Source organism: Martes martes (genome assembly GCF_963455335.1).
Source record: "Martes martes genome assembly, chromosome: 7".
In the NCBI taxonomy this organism is placed as follows: Eukaryota; Metazoa; Chordata; class Mammalia; order Carnivora; family Mustelidae; genus Martes; species Martes martes.
Window position 1 is genome coordinate 143,115,269 of NC_137894.1, and position 18,597 is coordinate 143,133,865.

At 48.6% G+C, this 18,597-nt stretch overlaps 1 protein-coding gene across 1 annotated transcript in view; it reads left to right on the plus strand.

The window, feature by feature from the left end:
• Window positions 1-18,597, plus strand: part of TDRD9 (tudor domain containing 9) — a gene marked incomplete at its 5' end in the record, with an annotated part of 113,254 nt that overhangs the window by 31,666 nt on the left and 62,991 nt on the right. Inside the window, 3 exons of the mRNA XM_080809772.1 lie at window positions 352-432; window positions 3,055-3,219; window positions 15,122-15,225. Coding sequence (XP_080665898.1) covers window positions 352-432; window positions 3,055-3,219; window positions 15,122-15,225 — 350 coding nt within the window. The remainder of the gene's footprint in view (window positions 1-351; window positions 433-3,054; window positions 3,220-15,121; window positions 15,226-18,597) is intronic.

Sequence of the window (18,597 nt, forward strand, 5' to 3'; positions counted from 1 at the left end):
TTGTCGTTAGAGTGACAGGGGCGGGACCGGCACTGAAGGGCCAGGCCCAAGGGTGCGAGACGTTTCTCTGCCAGCAGGGCCCCAGGGAGAAGCTGGGGGACAGGGTGGGGGACGGGGGTCAGGCAGACTGGGACCCACACGCCTCTTCTGTGTCCTCCCGTTGGCGCACCCGTGCTCCTGGCGTCCTCTCACCGGGCGCATCAGCCCCAAGGAAGTGTGTTCGGCGGAGAGAGCAGGTTTGTGCCCAGGCTCCGGGGCGCCATCGAAACCACGACCCGCCTTCGCTCCCCTTCGCTGGGCGTCCGCGTGTGTGGCTTCACGTGGGGGGCGCCCTGCTCTTGTGTCTTGTAGGTCCACGAGCGAACGGAAGAAATGGATTTCCTGCTGTTGGTCATCCGCAAACTTCTAAGAACAAATTCTCGTTTTGTGAAGGTAAATTTGATTTTACGAGTAACAGAAATATGTGGGGTTGAGATTTATTATTTAGCTGTATTTCTATTTTTACAGAAAGAATTGAAAGCAGTGATTCTTAAAATTTGTTGTCATGTATGCGTCTTTACGTCTTGCTAGAAAGCCGGCTGAGGGGCCTTTTCTTTATTTTTTTTAAAGATTTTATTTATTTATTTATTTCTCAGAGAGAGAGAGAGAGAGAGAGAGAGAACATAAACAGGTAGAGCAGGAGGCAGAGGCAGAGAGAGAAGCAGGCTCCCTGCTGAGCAAGGAGCCCGATGCCAGACTCCATTCCAGGACCTCGGGACCATGACCTGAGCCGAAGGCAGCGGCCCAACCAACTGAGCCACCCAGGCGTCCCACAGGGGCGTTTTCTTAGGATCGGAGTATGGAGCGCTTTTCGGTCGTGATGTTGCATCCAGTTCTGACGTTCTCTCCCGGCAGGAAATGATGTGCGAGCGGCTGACCGCGATGAAGGGCTGCACGTGGCAGCGCTTATGTGGAAAGTGACTGCAGTGTGAAGGCGTGTGACCGCATCTGCGCTCTGCTCTGCAGACGGCACGAGCGCGGTTGGAGGCGCCGCCGTCCTGCAGACTCTAGGTCTTGAGCTAACAGGGTCGGTGCGGTGTGGGCTAAGAGGAGCGAGGTGTGACCTGGACCAAGATAATGAGCGCTTATGACAGTTGTGCGTCGTGGACCCAGGCCATCCCTGTATGTGGGGACAGGTTCCCGAAGGGCAGCCGTGTCTAGGGGGTGGCGTCATCGTGTAAAGGTGGTGACAGCGTTTGCTGCTCTTGGAGAGCAAGCTGCTTTCTAACCCTAGTGCCTCGTCTTCTGCTGGGTTGTCTCTGCCTTTGCTGAGGGAGCGCTGCTTCTCCTGGGCCCGCCCCCAGGATGGGCCGCAGGCCGCTCCCCCGGTTGGGCGCTGAAGGAATGGAACCTGACATTTGCACAGGATTGTCTTGTTGCTCAAGGAGATTGTAAAAACAAAGCAGGAATTGGGCTGTCTTATTCCTTGTTGGACTCTCAAAAGATGGCATTAAAGATTATTGAACAAATTGGGGCCTCTCTTGGTTGTCATCTGAAGACTTCTCCTTTCTACTTTTAGATATTAATTACATTCTTTTAAAGTTTTCAGTAAGAGAGAACGAAGAGTACTAGTGGATTTGAAAAGCCTACCACACTGCTGAGACTGGTGGTCGGGAATTTGGTACCCATCATATGAATCACAGGAAACCATTGGTTTCAACATTTTCTTGATTTATTAAGAAACATATGAAGCAGAATATTTTCTGGGCCTAGAAATTAGAAGTCAAGTTCTAGATTGCACTTTTCCAAGTTTTTTTGCAATGTTCAAAAATTCTTTTTGTATTACTTTTTACAAAGAGAGCCGCTGTCAGAGACTTAGTTCAGGAGTGTGAGCAGACGGGCCTGAGGTCTCCCCTTCTGCCACACAGACCCATCGAGGTTCCTGGCTCTGTGCTGTTCCCGAAGCTGCTGACCATGCTCAGCCCAGTCCCACCCTGGACCAGCAAGTGTCTTGGGCAGGCTGCCATGTTGTCTGTCGGAGGAGAGGCTAGTGGCAGTATGGAATCTCGGTTGCCCTGAGCAGTCCGATTTTGCCTGATGTCCTCATGCTGCCTCAGCAGAACCAAGGTCCTGCATGTCATTAGCGTCACTGTGTGCTGGCAGACAGTGCCCAGATCATCTGTGCCTGGGAGTGCCTTGGGGGCCACTCTTAACCTGAGTGGCTCCTCTGAGCCTTTCTTGCAACATCAGGCATCTCTTCTTAAAGTAAATTCTGGTTAATATGCTTTTTACCCTTTTGACCTAATGTCAAAGGAGAAAACAGGCACGGCTTGTGTGCCCACTAACTGCTGATAATGCATGTGGAAAGTTGCTACTTTTCTGCTGAGATGTGCAGGGAGATCCTGCTTGCCAGGACCAGGTGGGCAGTCAGCAGCCGGCGGAGCTGTGTTTACCTCTGGTGAGCGTTTTGGAGGCTGGTGGGTGGTGGACATCCTTCATGGAGCCGCTGCCTTGTCTAGGGCACGTGTGATGTCCTGTGGGGGCTGCTCCTGGTCCTCATGGCTTGAGTTTCTTAAAGGTGTTGTCTCATACTGGCTTTCTGGCAAAATGAGCACCTGAGGTGGGTGCCCAAACCTCTGTGTCCTTCTCAGGTCCGGGCTGGTTCCTCTTGGCTTAGAAGCAGGGTTTTCTGACTCCACGTCTGCCTTTGCTGCTCTGCTCCCTCACTTTTCTGGAATACCTCATCTAGTAACATACTGTTTTACTTTTGTTTTCTGTTACAAAGTTTCCTTTTATATATGTGGTCATAATTTAGCTTTATTGGACATGTAGTTTCTCACTTGATAAAATTATTTAAGATCATAAATAATTTCAGTAATGAAACGTGGTGTCTCCGAGGGGGTGGAGTCTCCTAGGGGACGGAGTCTCCGAGCGTTCTTCCAACTGTAGTAATTCGTATTACACTAGAGAGGAATCAGTGTATTCTGCTAAGGTTTTGAGACAAGCTTGGCATTGTAACAGTATTTCATTTCAGTTGTTATTATGACAACTTTAACAGCTTCTCTTACTCTGTAGGTAATCCTGATGTCGGCCACCATCAATTGTAAGGAGTTTGCAGACTACTTTGCTGTTCCTGTTCAGAACAAGATGAACCCCGCCTATGTTTTTGAAGTGGAAGGAAAACCCTATTCAATCGGAGAGTACTACCTCGATGATTTGGGGCACGTGCATCATGGCAGGGTGCGCCGGGGGGCATAGTTTCTTTCACAGTGAATGGAATCTTGTGTTTGGTCAAACCTGCATTCATCAGCTGTGGGTGTTAGGACCGTAGTGAGCTTGAGTCCGAGCTGGGAGATGCTGGGCGGGGGCTGGGGGGCACTGGAGAAGAATAAGTGAGAAGGAACGTCTCGCCTTTCTTGTAAACTCTGAGTGTGTAAACACTCACACTGTATGTTCTGGTGAAAGTAATCGGACTGGCTTTCTACTTCGTTGCTGAAAAATGTCAGATTTTGGTCATCTACAGAGCTGTAGATTCAGTTGAGGGTGGGAAGTAATTGTATTTCAAATTTTATTTTGATGGAACTGCTTTTATTTTATTATTATATTATTATTTTATTTATTTATTATTTTTTAAAAAATTATTTATGTATTTGCGCGAGACAGCAGCGTGAACGAGAGAGAGACAGCACGAGTGGAGCGGGGAGCTGCAGTGGGAGAAGGAGGAGCGGCTCCTTTCTGAGCAGGAAGGCTGGTCCCGGGACCCCGGGATCATGATCTGGGCGAAGGCAGCCGCTTGACTGACTGAGCCCCCCAGGCGCCCCTAAACTGCTTCTTTTAACATAAACTTCACTGCTGTGGCCTGGAGGAGGGGCGTGTGGTTGCAGGGAAGACCGCTGGCAGCGTGTTTCTATGCAGCTGAGTCCTCGTGATTTTCAGTGGGCAAGACATTCACAGGATTTGAAAATCAGAAAGTATGAGCAGGCGTTAACTGTCTCTTTCTGGCTCCTGTCCTCTGCCTAGCTTCTCTGCTGACGACAGGAAACCTGTTACTGATTTCTTAGGAAATGATAAAAAAAAAAAAAATTGGCACGCCTGCACGAGCCGATGCAAACGTGCTGCTTCCCTGCACGGAAAAGGCGGGCTCCTTCCGCACGCGCCTGCGTTCTCGCTCAGCTTTTCACGTCCTTTCTTGTCCGTGTGTAGTTTCTTCATTCTCTTTCTAGAGCTGTGTTCTTTCCAGTGCATATGCCGTTCTCTCACTTGTCTCTGGTGTTTCTGGGCTTTTTTTTTTTTTTTTAAAGATTGATTTATTGATTTATTTAGAAAGGGGGCAGGGGCAGCAGGAGAGGGAGCCGACCCCTCTCTGAGGGCGGAGCTGGGTGGAGGACTCCATCCCGGGGCCCGGGGTTCCCGACCCGCGCTAAAACCGAGTCTGCCCTGGACCGACGGAGCTGCCCGGGCGCCCTTGGGCTTCTCTTACTAACGACAGTGCTGCGGGAGAACAGCTCTGCGCATGCGACCGTGTGTCTTAGAGGCCAGGCTCTCGAAGCCTCAGGGGTCCTGGTGACGTTTTAGGCCACTTCTGCGTGGTGTGTGGTGGGGGCGCCCTGTGCATTCACCGTGGGGTGCTTAGCGGCATTTCTGGCTTTGACCCGCTAGAAGCAAGCAGGGCCCCCCACTGGGACAACCAAAACTGTCTGCAGACCATCCCTGGGAAGTAAGCCGCCGCGCGGAAGACCCCTGTGCAGGGGAGGCCTTCCTAGAAGATCCGTTCCCGGAGGTGGCGTTGCTGGGTCGGCTGGCTCAGGCGTCTGTACTTCCCACGCGTGGGCCGGCCTGGTCCGTGGAAGAGTTTGACCTTCGCTCCAGACACTTGCGGTGCGACGCGGGCCGTAGCTGGGCTGCAGCTGCGCCGGCTAACTAGGTTCCCCCTAACATAAGAAGGCGTAACTCGTCAAACCGAATTATGTCGGAGGAGGCCGGTGGTGGACACGAACGTGTAGCACGTCTTGTTTTTCCAGCTTTCTAAAGGACCTGCTTCAAAAACCAGGAGAGTCCAAAGAATTTTAGAATGAACGCCTCCATACCTGTCACCGGGCTTCTGTGGGCCACATTTAGTTCGTAGCGTTTAAAACCCGTCAGAGTGAAGAAACTGTTACATTGCTATAACTGAACTTGTATTTATTTAGATTTTACTGGTTTTCCCCCAGTTTCCTCTTTCTGTCTGAGAGTCGCACATCGCTAAGACTTGTCACGTGTCCTTAGGCTCCTCTGGGCTGACGGTTTCTCAGATGTTTCTTATTTTTGAGGACTTGTAGTATTTAGGAGTTCTACTCAGGTTTTTGTAGGACTCCTGCTGTGAGAAATTTATTTTTATTTTTACTTTTTAAAGGATTTCATTTATTTATTTGACAGACAGAGAGGACACGTAGGCAGAGAGGCAGGTGGGGGTGGGGGGAAGCAGGCTCCCCACTGAGCAGAGAGCCCGATGCAGGGCTCTATCCCAGGATTCTGAGATCATGACCTGAGCCGAAGGCAGAGGCTTTAACCCACTGAGCCACCCAGGTGCCCCTGCTATGAGAATTTTTCTGATGTTTTTCTCAAGAGTGCACTTGGGGCTGTGTGTCCGTGGAAGAAGCCCCCAAGGGTGAGGTCTGGTATTGTCACACCGTGACCACCGCATGGGTCATCCCTGGCGATGCTGGCCTTGACCTCCTGGCCAAGGAGGTGTTTGCCAGGCTTCTCCCCTGTAACGCTACTGCCCCTTTGTTTCTCGTGTGTGTGTGTGTGTGTGTGTGTGTGCGCGCGTGTGCACTGTGTACGTGTGTGGTTTGTTTCTTTGCTCTTTGCCTGTCACCCTGGTGAGATGTAAGCAGGGTAAGGAGGGACATGTTCTCTTCTTTGCTCTTTGGGAACAAGGCGCTAAGCGCAGCCCATATTCAAGGTGGAGGGGAGAGGGCACTGATTTGTCATATTAAAAAATTTTCATTTTCTTAAATTTTTTTTTTTTTTGCATTTTCTGACCCATTTTGGCATGTGAGAATAGCAGTGGTTTGCAAGTCTCTCTTCAACTGGCCTCTAAGTGTCCGAATCACTTAGATGATTACTCCAGGATGTGCAGAGAAGCTGGGTTAGGCCTGAGCATTTGCCCTCTGAGTCTGCACGATTTGGGCAGCCTGGGCTGCTCACCAGCCAGTGGCTTGTGTTCCACAGGCTGGAGAACACCGGGTCTTAGCATTCTATACCAAATAGCGCGGTGCTTATAGGTGCTCAGTAAATATTTCTATGAATGGAGACTTAAGACTTAACTAGATATTAACTTTAAGCCTTATTAAAGTTGTGTTTTATATAGATTCTGCTGGATGGTTTTTGAGGTCAGAGGACTTTGGTTATAATTCTCATTTTATTGTTACTCTTGCCATCATATTACCTGGGTGTACTATCTAATGTCACTAGGGGAAGCACCCAGGCTTTTGACCTTCCCACCTTCTTAGGGACCTTTTCTGATTCACTGTTTCCCCCTCCTCACTTTACCCTAACTAGCTCCTTCTCTCTTGTCCTTTCTTGTCCCCATTTATTTATTAAAAAATTTTTTTTAAATTTAAATTCAGTTAATTAATATATGCTGTATTATTAGTTTCAGAGCTAGAGGTCAGTGATTCATCAGTCTTGTGTAATGCCCAGTACTCATTGTATCACGGGCCCTCCTTAATGTCCATCACCCAGTTACCCCATTCCCTCCACCATCTTCCCTCCAGCAGCCCTCAGTTTATTTCCTGTGATTAAGAGTTTTTACGGTTTGTCCCTTCTCTGATTTTGACTTGTTTTATTTTTTTCCTCTCTCCTGTGCTCCTCTGTTTTGTTTCTTAAATTCCACATATGAGTGGAATCATACAATAATTGTCTTTCTCTGATTGATTTATTTCATTTAGCATAATATTCTCTGGTTCCATCCACATTATTGCAAATGGCAAGATACCGTTTTTCGATGACTGCATAATATTCTGTTGTGTGTGTGTGTATCCCATATCTTCTTTTCTGTTCATCTGTTGATGGACATCTGGGCTCTTTCTATAGTTTGGCTATTGTGGACGTTGCTGCTATAGACAGTCGGGAGCACGTGCCCCTTCGGATCACTACAATTGTATCTTTGGGGTAAATACCCAGTAGTGCCATTGCTGGGTTGTAGGGTAGCTCTATTTTCAACTTTTTGAGGAACCTCCATGCTGTTTTCCAGAGTGGCTGCACCAGCTTGCATTCCCACCAACAGTGCAGGAGTGTTCCCCTTTCTCCATGTCCTTACCTACATCTGTTGTTTCTTGACTGGTTAATTTTAGCCACTCTGACTGGTGTGAGGTGGCATCTCACTGTGGTTTTCATTTGTATTTCCTTGATGCCGAGTGATGTTGAGCATTTTTTCCATGTGTCTTTTGGCCATCTGGATGTCTTCTTTGCAGAAATGTCTGTTCAGGGACACCTGGGTGGCTTAGTCAGTTAAGCCGCTGCCTTTGGCTCAGGTCATGATCCCAGGATCCTGGGATCGAGTCCCGCATCAGGCTCCTTGCTTGGCGGGGAGCCTGCTTCTCTCTCTGCCTCTGCCTGCCACTCTGCCTGCTTTTGCACATGCTCTTTTGCTGATGCGTGCTCATTCTCTCTCTGACAAATAAATAAATTCTTAAAAAAAATTCGTGTCTTCTGCCCATTTCTTGATTGGATTATGTGCTCTTTGGGTGTTGAGTTTGATAAGTTCTTTACAGATTTTGGATACTAGCCCTTGATCTGATATGTCATTTGCAAATTCTTCTCCCATTCAGTCGCTTGTCTTTCGGTTTTGTTAACTGTTTCCTTTGCTGTGCAAAAGCTTTTGATCTTGATGAAGTCCCAGTAGGTCATTTTTGGTTTTATTTCCCTTGCCTTTGGAGATGTGTCTAGGAAGAAGTTGCTGCAGCCAAGGTTCAAGGGGTTGCTGCCTGTGTTCTCCTCTAGGATATTGATGGATTCCTGTCTCACACTGAGGTCGTTCATCCATTTTGAGTGTATTTTTGCATGTGGTGTAAGGGAACAGTCTAGTTTCATTCTTCTGCATGCAGCTGTCCAGTTTTCCCAAACCCATTTGTTGAAGAGACTGTTTTCTGTTGGACGTTCTTTCCTGCTTTGTTGAAGATCAGTTGACCATCGAGTTGAGGGTTTATTTCTGGGGTCTCTGTTGTGTTTACTGATCGCTGTGTCTCTTTTTGTGCCAGTGCCGTACGGTCTTGGTGACACTTAGAAAAGCTTCCACTTTCTGCACGGATGACAAGATGGAAAAACTCAGCTCAAAAAAAGAGAACAAGAGGCAGTACAGACTGCCAGGGACCTAGTCAGTATGGATATAAGTAGGATGTCGGAACTAGAGTTCAGAATAATGATTATGAAGATACTAGCTGGGCGTGAAGAAAGCATAGAAGACACTAGAGAATCACTTTCTGGAGAAGTAAAAGAACCAAAATCTAATCAAGTTGAAATCAGTCTACTAATGAGATGCAGTAAAAAATGGAGGCTCTAACTGCTAGGATAAATGAGGCAGAAGAGAGAATTAGTGAGATAGAAGGCAAAATGATGGGAATAAAGAAGCTGAGAAAAAGAGATAAACAACTACTGGATCATGAGGGGAGAATCTGAGAGATAAGTGATACCATAAAGTGAAAAAATATTAGAATAATTTGGATCCCGGAAGAAGAGGAAAGAGAGGGGCAGAAGGTACATTGGAGCAAATTATAGTGGAGAACTTCCCTAATATGGGGAAGGAAACGGGCACCAAAGTCCAGGAGGCACAAGAGAACCCCCCTCAAAATCAGTGAAAATGGGTCAACACCTTGATGTATGATCATGAAACTTGTAAATCTCAGAGACAAAGAGAAAATCCCCGAAGTAGCTTGGGACAGGAGGCCTGTAGCCTACAATGGTGGAAATATTAGATTGGCAGCATACCTGTCCACAGAGACCTGGCAGGCCAGAAAGGATTGGCAGGATATATTCAGGGTGCTAAATGGGAAAAATGTGCAGCCGAGAATACTTCATGCACCTAAGCTGTCATTCAAAATAAGAGAGATAACAAAGCTTCCAGGACAAACTAAAAGAATTTGTGATCAGTAAACCAGCCATACAAGAAATTTTAAAAGTGACCCTTTAAGCAAAGAGAGAGTCCAAAAGTAACAGACCAGAAAGGCACAGAGACAATACACAGTAACAGTCACCTTACAGGTAATGCAGTGGCACTAAATTCGTATATTTCAGTAGTTACTCTGAATGTGAATGGGCTAAATGCCCCAATCAAAAGACATTTTTATCCATCAGAATGGATAAAAAAGCAAGACCCATCCATATGCTGTCTGCAGGAGACTCATTTTAGACCCAGAGACCCCCCCAGATTTAAAGTGTGGAGGTGGAAAACCATTTACCATGCTAATAGACATCAGAAGAAAGCTGGAGTGGCAGTCCTTATATCAAAGACCATAATCAGAGATGAAGAAGAACGCTATACCATATTTAAAGGGTCTGTCCAACAGAAAGATCTAACAGTTGTAAATATGCCACTAACATGGGAGCAGCCAACTATATAAACCAATTAAAAACAAAATTAAAGAAACACATTGGTAATAATACAATAGTCGAGGACTTTAACACCCTCCCTCACTGAAACGGACTGATCATCTAAGCTGATGATCAATAAGGAAACAAGGGCTTTGAATGACACATTGGACCCGATGGACATCACAGTTCATTCAGAGCATTTCATCCGAAAGCAGCAGAATACACACTCTTCTCTAGCGCACATGGAATGTTCTCCAAAATTGATAACATCCTGGATCACAAATCAGGTCTCAACTGGTACCAAAAGATTGGGATCATTCCATGCATGTTTTTAGATGACAGTGCTTTGAAACTGGAGCTCAGTCACAAGGGGAAATTTGGAAAGAACTCATACATGGAGGCTAAAGAGCGTCCTCCTAAAGAGTGAGTGGGTCAGCGAGGAAATTGAAGATTTGAAAAAGCTCATGGAAGTGAGAACACAGTGTTTCAAAACCTTTGGGATGCAGCAAAGACAGTCGTAAGAGGGAAGTATATAGCAATACAAGCCTTTCTCAAGAAACAAGATCGATCTCAAATACACAACCTAACCCTCCACCTAAAGGAGCTGGGGCTAGAACAGCAAATAAAGCCTAAACACAGCAGGAGAAGAGAATTAAGATTAGAGCAGAAACCAATGAAATAGAAACCAAAAGAACAGAACAGATCAATGAAACTAGGAATTGGTTCTTTGAAAGAATTAGTAAGATTGATAAACTCCTGGCCATACTTATCAAAAAGAAAAGAGAAAGGGTGCCTGGGTGGCTGCCTGGGTGGCTCCGTTGGTTAATTGACTGCCTTTGGCTCAGGTTATGATCCCAGAGTCCTGGGACCGAGTCCTGCATTGGGCTCCCAGCTCCACGGGGAATCTTTTTCTCCCTCTGACTGTCCCCCCGTCTCGTGCTTTCTGTCTGTCTCTCTCAAATAAATAAAATCTTTAAGAAGATGTAGAAAAGAGAAAGGACCCAAATAAAGTACCCAAATAAATTCATGAATGAAAGAGGAGAGATCACAACTTTAACACCAAAGAAATACAAACAATTATAAGAACATATTAATTATAAGAACATACTGTAAGAGCAACTCTACGCCAACAAATTTGACAATCTGGAAGAAATGGATGCATTCCCGAGACATATAACAGACCCATAACCAGCAAGGAAATTGAAGCAGTCATCAAAAATCTCCCAAAAACAACAGCCCTGGGCCAGATGCCTTCCCAGGGGAATTCTGTCGGACATTTAAAGAATAATTAATACCTATTCTTCTGAAGCTGTTTCAAAAAACAGAAATGGAAGGGAAATGAGGCCAGCAGTACCTTGATTCCCAAACCAGAGACCCCACCAGAAAGGAGAATTAACAGACCAATATCCTCGATGAATATGGATGCAAAAATTCTCACCAAGATACTAGCCAATGGGATCCAAGAATACATTAGAAGGATGATTCGCCACGACCAAGTGGGATTTATTCCTGGGCTGCAGGGGTGGTTCAATACCCACATACATTAATAAAAGAAAGGACAGGAACTTTATGATCCTCTCAGTAGATGCAGAAAAAGCACTTGACAAAAGTACAGCATCCTTCCTTGATTATAACTCTTCACAGTGTAGGGATAGAGGGAACATACCTCAATATCATAAAAGTCATGTTTGAAAAGTCCACAGTGAATACCATTCTCAGTGGGGAAAAACGGAGCTCTTCCCTAAGGTCGGAACACGACGGGGATGCCTGCTCTTACCCCTGTTTGTTCGAATAGTACTGGAGGTCCCCCCCGCTGCAGAAATCAGACAACAAAAAGAAATAGAAGGTGTCTGAATTGGCAAAGAAGTCAAACTGTCACTCTTTGCAGATGACATGATACTCTGTGGAAAACCCAAAAGACTCCACCCCAGTATTGCAACTCCTACAGGAATTGAGCAAAGTGGCAAGATAGAAAATCAATGCACAGAAACTGTTGCATTTCTGTGCACCAACAATGATGGAGAAGGAAGAGAAGTGAGGGAGTCGATGCCATTTACAGTCGCATCCAGAACCATGAGAGGCCCGGGGATAAACCTGACCAGAGAGGCAGGGTCTGCGCTCAGGAAGCTGTAGAACACCCGTGAAGGAAGTTGAGGAAGACACAAATGGAAAAACGTTCCATGCTCATGGATTGGAAGAACAAAGTCCATACAAAGTACAGTTCCTGTCAAAATACCATCAGCTTTTTTCACAGAGCTGGAGCAAATAATCCTAACATTTGTATGGAACCAGAAGAGATCCCGAATAGCCAGAGGAATGTTGAAAAAGAAAAAGCGGGGGGCACCCAACCCCACTTCAAACTGTGTTACAAAGCTGGGATCGTCTTGTCCTCGTTTAAACAGAACTGAGTGTCTTTCATCTTAAAAAGCTCCCTCTTTAGGGGCGCCGGGGTGGCTCAGTGGGTTAAGCCTCTGCCTTCGGCTCAGGTCATGATCCCGGGGTCCTGGGATCGAGCCCCGCATCGGGCTCCTTGCTCGGCGGGGAGCCTGCTTCCCCCCCCCTCTCTGCCTGCCTCTCTGTCTACTTGTGATCTCTGTCTGTCAAATAAATAAATAAAATCTTAAAAAAAAAAAAGCTCCCTCTTTAGTCGCATGTTTCTCACAGCTTCTGCTAAACTTTGTCAAAGTGTCAGGGTTTTCTCTGGCTCACGTTCATTGTGGTCTGACCCCCAAGGCCCCTGCTCTGAGGTGGCATCTGCCAGAACCACTAGGGACCTTCGTTAAGTCAAGAGCCCGCAGCCCTGCACTGTAACACTCAGCACGGTTGGCCACGTTGACTTTCTCGGAAGCCGTCCCTCCCCCGAGGCCGGCGGTGCCCTTCTGGTCCTTCTGTTGCCAACTCTGACTTGCCTCTTCAACGACGCTCGAGTCCTTTTTATTATTTGTTTTCAACTGTGTTTTTGTTTGTTTTTTCAGCGAACCCTCCCCACCCTTGGCAGAGTACAGAAGAGGTAGTTGCGCGCTCTGGTGAGGCTGTGGCGGGGCCTCCGTGACCGCAGAGCGCGGCCCCCCGCGTGGGGCTTGGACCCACGCTGCTCCGGCCTGCGCCCCGCGGCCGGGCGTCCCGGTCCCCGGGCTGCCGTGACCGTGTGAGGGGCTGGCGGGGCCGCGGGGAGGCAGGTGGAAATGCCCTTCTTGCTCCGTCTGGGCGCCTGGCTGCCTTGGCCATTGGTCCCCGCCACCCGCATGCCCAACCTCGCCCGCCTCCCACCCGCCTCCCGGGTCGAGCTGCCTGCTGGGCACGGCCGGCCTGCGAGGCGGCGGCGGACATGTGGGGCAGCAGCACGGGCTCTGCCTGCTCCTGTTGACCGGGTCCTCCGCCGGGGAGGAACGAGTGTCCCCAGTTCCGCCTGCGGGAATCAAAGTGCTTCCCTCCACATTTCTGCCCCTGCTGCCCCGCGTGGCCTTTGCCGGAGCTTCCTGTCCGACCAGCTGCCCGGCGGTCTGACCGCCCGGCGCCGTCCAGGAAAGCAGCGGCCTTGGCTGTCGTGCCTCTGACTCCTGCGCGTGGAGGGGACCGGATTCCACCGTGGATTGGTCGGCCCTGACCTACCTACTTGTATTTCCTTTGTTGCCTGTGGGAAGCCTGCTTGGAGAAAGCGTGGCTGTTTGGTGTCTTAGCGTGGAGTTTAAGCAGTGTTCTTTGGGCTCGGCTTCTAGAACTCTGCGGATACCTTTGAACTGGTGGCACGTTTTTTCTGTGGTTTGAGTGTAGGAAAACCGTTCTAGATGGATCTGAATGCCACGTTGGAATTTGTGAACATTGTACTTTTTTTTTCTATTTCCGTTTTGTACAATTTTGTTACAGTTATTGTTTGGATAAAGTAGAAAATAATTTCTGGTAAAGATTGGACAAGAATGGATTTATTAGGCATGCTTCTTCACAATTACTGATTAAATAAAACTTTGTCATACTTACATTAATAGGATTGTAATAATAATGAAAAGTGGTTTATTGCTATTTGACTTAATTTACTCTAAAAATTGGGGAAGAAAGGTTGCAGTTGTGGCTAAGGAGACTTCTGATGTGTCCTCCACAAAGTCAGATACAGCACCTCGAACATAGCACTTGATCAGTACAGTGATTCAATTAAAAAGCCTTCTCACTCTCGGTGCAGGAAACCCAGTGTGGCTACGGATTAGATTCTGTGCAGACACTGCCGTGTCGGCCGTTGTAGAGAGACTCTTCTGTAGCAGCGGCCTTGGCCCCACGCAGCCTGTGGCTCAGGCCCGCGGGCCGCTCCTCTGGGGGTTTGCAGCTGTCGTTGAGCCCAGCATTGTGCGGAGATGCCCGGAGGGCGGTTTTCAATTAGGCGGGCTCAGTTGGGGTTTGTTTTAATACACACTATGGAAGCTCCTCTGCAGGTGAACGGGAAAAGAAGACGGTGGTGCATTTGCGCCGCGGACTGCTGCTCAGCCGTCAGGAGGAGGACGCCTTACCGTTTCCGTCAGCGTGGGTGGACCTAGAGGGTGTTATGCCGAGTGAAATGAGTCAGTGAGAGAAAGACAGTTACACGATTTCTCTGACATGCGGAATTTAAGAAGCAAAACAGGATCATGGGGAAGAGAAGGAAGATGAGGTGAAATCAGGGAGACATACCAGAAGAGGCTCCTTTTCATTTTTTTAAAAATACCGTATTTATTTATTCGACAGACATCACAAGTAGGGAGACAGGCAGAGAGGTAGAGGGGGAAGCAGTCTCCCTACTGAGCAGGGAGCCCAATGCGGGGCTCGATCTGAGTTCCCTGGGATCATGACCTGAGCCAAAGGCAGAGGCTTAACCCACTGAGCCACTCAGTCGCCCTCATAAGAGACTCTTAATCAGAGGAAACAAACTGAGGGTTGCCGGAGGGGAGGTGGGTGGGGGGAGGAGGGTAACAGGGTGATGGGTATTAAGGAGGGCACGTAATGAGCACTGGGTGTTCTAGAAGACCGATGAATCACTAAATTCTACATCTGAAACCGGTAACAGTGTACGTTAATTAATTGAACTTAAATTAAAACAAAACATAAATAAAAGTAGTCCAGTGATCCCCTAACCCTTGGCAGCTAGATGGCGTGGTTATATTCTAATCGTAAGTTGGCAGCCGTAGGTGGGCTGTTACCTGTCCCTGGTCCTTGTGGTTGGGATGGTGTTGACAGCTCAGGGCTTGTTGACGGGACGTGCGCTGGCGCCGGGATCAGAAACTCTGGGTTCCGCGCACGCTTAGAGCAGCTTGCTCCGTCTGCAGACCGGCCTTCCCGACAGACGTTTCAGTTGTGTGTGTGTGGCCCTGACTCCATCCTTGCCCCAGTGCCAAGGTCAGGGACGTCCTAGCACATCCCGAGGCTGTGGGAGCCCTGAGGAGAGCTGGGCGCCGGCAAGTGTTCACATCTTGGCTGCAGGATGTTCTTTTCTCTGGGGTATCCGTTCCGGCGTCGCTGCTAGACTAGAGAGTCGCCCTTGCAGCGCCCAGGCCCCCTCGCGGTCCTGCTCTGGTATTTCAGCCGCTCCCTCTTCTGTGTTTAGCTTCCCCCTCGCGTCCTGGAGGAGCCGGTGATCGCTAAGGACATGTACGAAGTCGCTGTCTCCCTGATCCAGATGTTCGATAACTTGGACATGAAAGAGAGCGGGTAAGACCGGCTCGGCGCGGCGCGGGCTCCAAGTAGGATCTTCCGCTTAGGCGGCCGCTGGTGCCGCTCCAGCCGTGGCAGGCGATGTACAGAGCTCTTCCCGGTGGCTGCTGTCTGGCTTTTAAAATGATGTTAGTACGTTGCGCTTGTTTTTACTGGAAATTTCCACTTAAAGGAGTTAAAACCGAGTACAGTTTTAAGACTGACAGTTTGAAAAGCCAGAAGCCACAGCCTGAAGACAGAATGGTTTCCAGACGTGCTGAGTCCTGTGACTCCTCGTCTGAGGCAGAGTGGAGGGGACCAGGCTGGAGACGCCGTTGAGAGCCTTTCTCTGCCGGGGTTCGTGTTTGTTGGGAACATAGGCCCCCGACAGTGGGCTCCTTGTCGTCCGTTCTCCCGCTCTCGTGCGGAGCTGGGCCTTTCAAACCGGGAACACATTTTTCCTTAGGAACAGCGGCAGGTTGTAAGGGGTGGGTAGGGCCTGCGATTGAAAACATGAACTGTTTTATGAACCTTTCTGCGCTCATTTTGCTACAGTTCATAAGTAGAATTCATCTGCCGGAACAACAGACATGGGGGACGTAGAGTCCCCTCCTCAGGACAACCAGAGTGTGACTGTGGATAGCTGGGGGTCCTTTTGGCCTGACACTGCCACCCCCACCTCCCCCGAGTCTCTCCTTTGATCGTTAGTTGCCAGGTGTAAACACCTGTGGTGTAGATGTTACTCACGGTCTTACCGGTGAGTCGGCCGGAATCCAGGCTCCGACCCCTCCAGCGTGCGCGAGGCCCTGTGGTACTTTCGCTGGGTTTCTGCACTCCCGCCAGTTGTTATTTCTGTATCATCTCTGTGTTTGCATTTACTCAATGTGTATCAGTGTATTTACTCGTCACTCTGTCTTGCATCTCAGACTTTCCTAAGATCATTTTCATTCTTCCTAAAGCACATCCTTCAAGAGTTTTTTAAGGAGTCTGTTGGTAAAATGTTCTCAGTTTTTATTTTGCTAAAGATGTCTTTATTTCACTTTTTTTCTTGACATGGTTTTGTGTGGTTGTAAAATGTAGGTGGTTCTTTCCTTAGTTCTGCTTTTTCTGATTTTTTCACTTAAATAACTTTAGTGACATGTAATTTACATGAGATGGCAACGTTTTTATTTTTCCTTCTGCATTTTGATGATGTCTCTGCAGAGTCTGGCCTCTCACTGCAGCGAGAAGTCAGCTTTTGGTCTGATTCCTCCTTTTAGGAATCTCTGCCATTTGGCTCTGCCTGACTTTCAGCCACCCTCTGAGTCTTAGGGAACCCCTGGCGTGACTTCTGTGAGCAGGTGGGGGTTACTCATCATTGATCTTGCCTGAGATCCGGCAGGCTCGAGGAGTAGGGACGTCGGTGTCTCTGATGCTGCCTGGCCACCTCTCATCCAGTAGTGTGGGCGGTCCCGCTGACCCTGCCGCACGGCTGGTGGCATCATGTAGTCATTTGTTCTTACTCCCTGGGGTTATTCTATAAAGAGGACTTCCCCTTTCATTACCTGCCTCTTCTCGCTCTCTTTTAATGTCACAATGGACTTGTGGATTTTTTTTTCCTTTTAAGTAGACTTTATTTTTTAGAGTAGTTGTAGGTTCCAACAATACTGGGGAGAAAATCGCACAGAGTTCCCATGTATGTGCCCTCCCCTGCCCCACGCTGTCCGCGTCTTGCACTGCGGCCACACCTCTGTTTTCACGGACACGCCACTGTCACCCGCAGGCCATGGTTTACTTTAGGGCTCACTGCTAGCGTTGCACATTTCATGGGTTTTGACAGAGTGGTTCACTGCCCTCACATCGCCTGCACTCTGCCTGTTCGTCCCACCCGCCCCTTTTCTTTTTCTTGTCCACGACAATCTTCTTAACGTCGCCGTGGTTCTGCTTTTTTCAGGATGTCCTGTAGTTGGAAATCATACATATGCAGTCTTTTCAGATTGGCTTTGTTCCCTTAGCAGCATTTACGTTTTGTCCATGTCTTTTTATGGCTCGATGGCTCATTTCTTGTTAGTGCCGAACAGCCTTCCTTCATCAGGATGGACCACAGTTTATTTCTCCGTTCACCTACTAAAGGACATCTTGGTTGTTTCCAAGTTTGGGCAATTTGAGTAAAGCTGTTGTAAATGTCTGTGTGCAGAGTGTGTGGGGACGTGTTTTCAACTCCTTTGGGTAAACACCAGGGAGCATGATTGTTGGATGGTGCGATGTGTTGTCTTGTTTGTACGAAACCACCCAAGTAGGGCACCCGGGTGGCTCAGTGGGTGAAGCGTCTACCTTCAGCTCAGGTCATGATCCCGGGGTTCTGGGATCGAGCCCGAGTGGGACTCCCTGCTCAGCGGGGAGCCTGCTTCTCCCTCTCTTTTTGCCCCTCGCCCTGCTTGTGCATGCTCTCTTGTGATCTCTCAAATAAACAAATGAAATCTCAACAAAAACCAAAACAAGCCTTGAACGTCTTCCAGAGCGGCTGTCCCGTTTCACCGTCCCCACAGCAAAGGCATGAGAGGCCCTGCTGCTGCACGTCCTCGCTGGCATCTGGTTTTGCCCGAGCTCTGGATTTTGGCTGCTCCCTATTCTCTGGGCCTGTGGCTGTTGGTCTCTGTCAGACTGCTGCTGTGAGTGACGACCTGTGGCATTATAGTTGCCCCTTCTTGGTCTCGCTTAATGCTGGGGGCTGAATTTTACCTTGTCATGTTTTAAGATCGCAACCCCTATTTTTTTATTTTTGCGATCTCTTTATTTTCATTCTTTTTAAAAAAATTTATTTATGTATTATTTATTTGAGAGCACTCACTCAGGCAGGGGAAGGGAGCAGAGGGCGAGAGACTCTGAAGCATATCTTCCCTGAGCGCAGAGCCCGACGGGGGGCTCGGGCTCGAGGCTGCAGGATCGCAACCCGGATCGAAACCCAGAGCCGGACCCTCGGCTGACCGAGCCGCCCAGGCGCCCCGCACCACAGTCCGTTCTAGAACGTTTGCATCATCTCAGAACGAAACCATGACCCTTTGCTCTCTTCCCTCATGCTTCCCCTTCCCCCCAGCTCTCAGTCACCACTAGTCAACGTCCTAACTCTGTAGGTTCCCCTATTCTTGATCTCCGTGTGAATGGAGTCTGATCTTGGGTGGCTGACTGCTTTACTGAGTGTAAGTTTTCAAGGTTCGTCCATGTGGTAGCACACATCAGTGGTTTACTCCTTTTTACGGACGTGTGATACTCCAGGGTAGGGTCCGTACCCCCAGTTTGTTCAGCCGCTCGTGTGTGGATGGCGAGTTAGGTTGGTTTCTCCTTTGGCTCTTAGGAATGATGCTGCCGTGAAAGCTCACGTGCAGGGACCCGTGGGACGTGCGCGCTCGT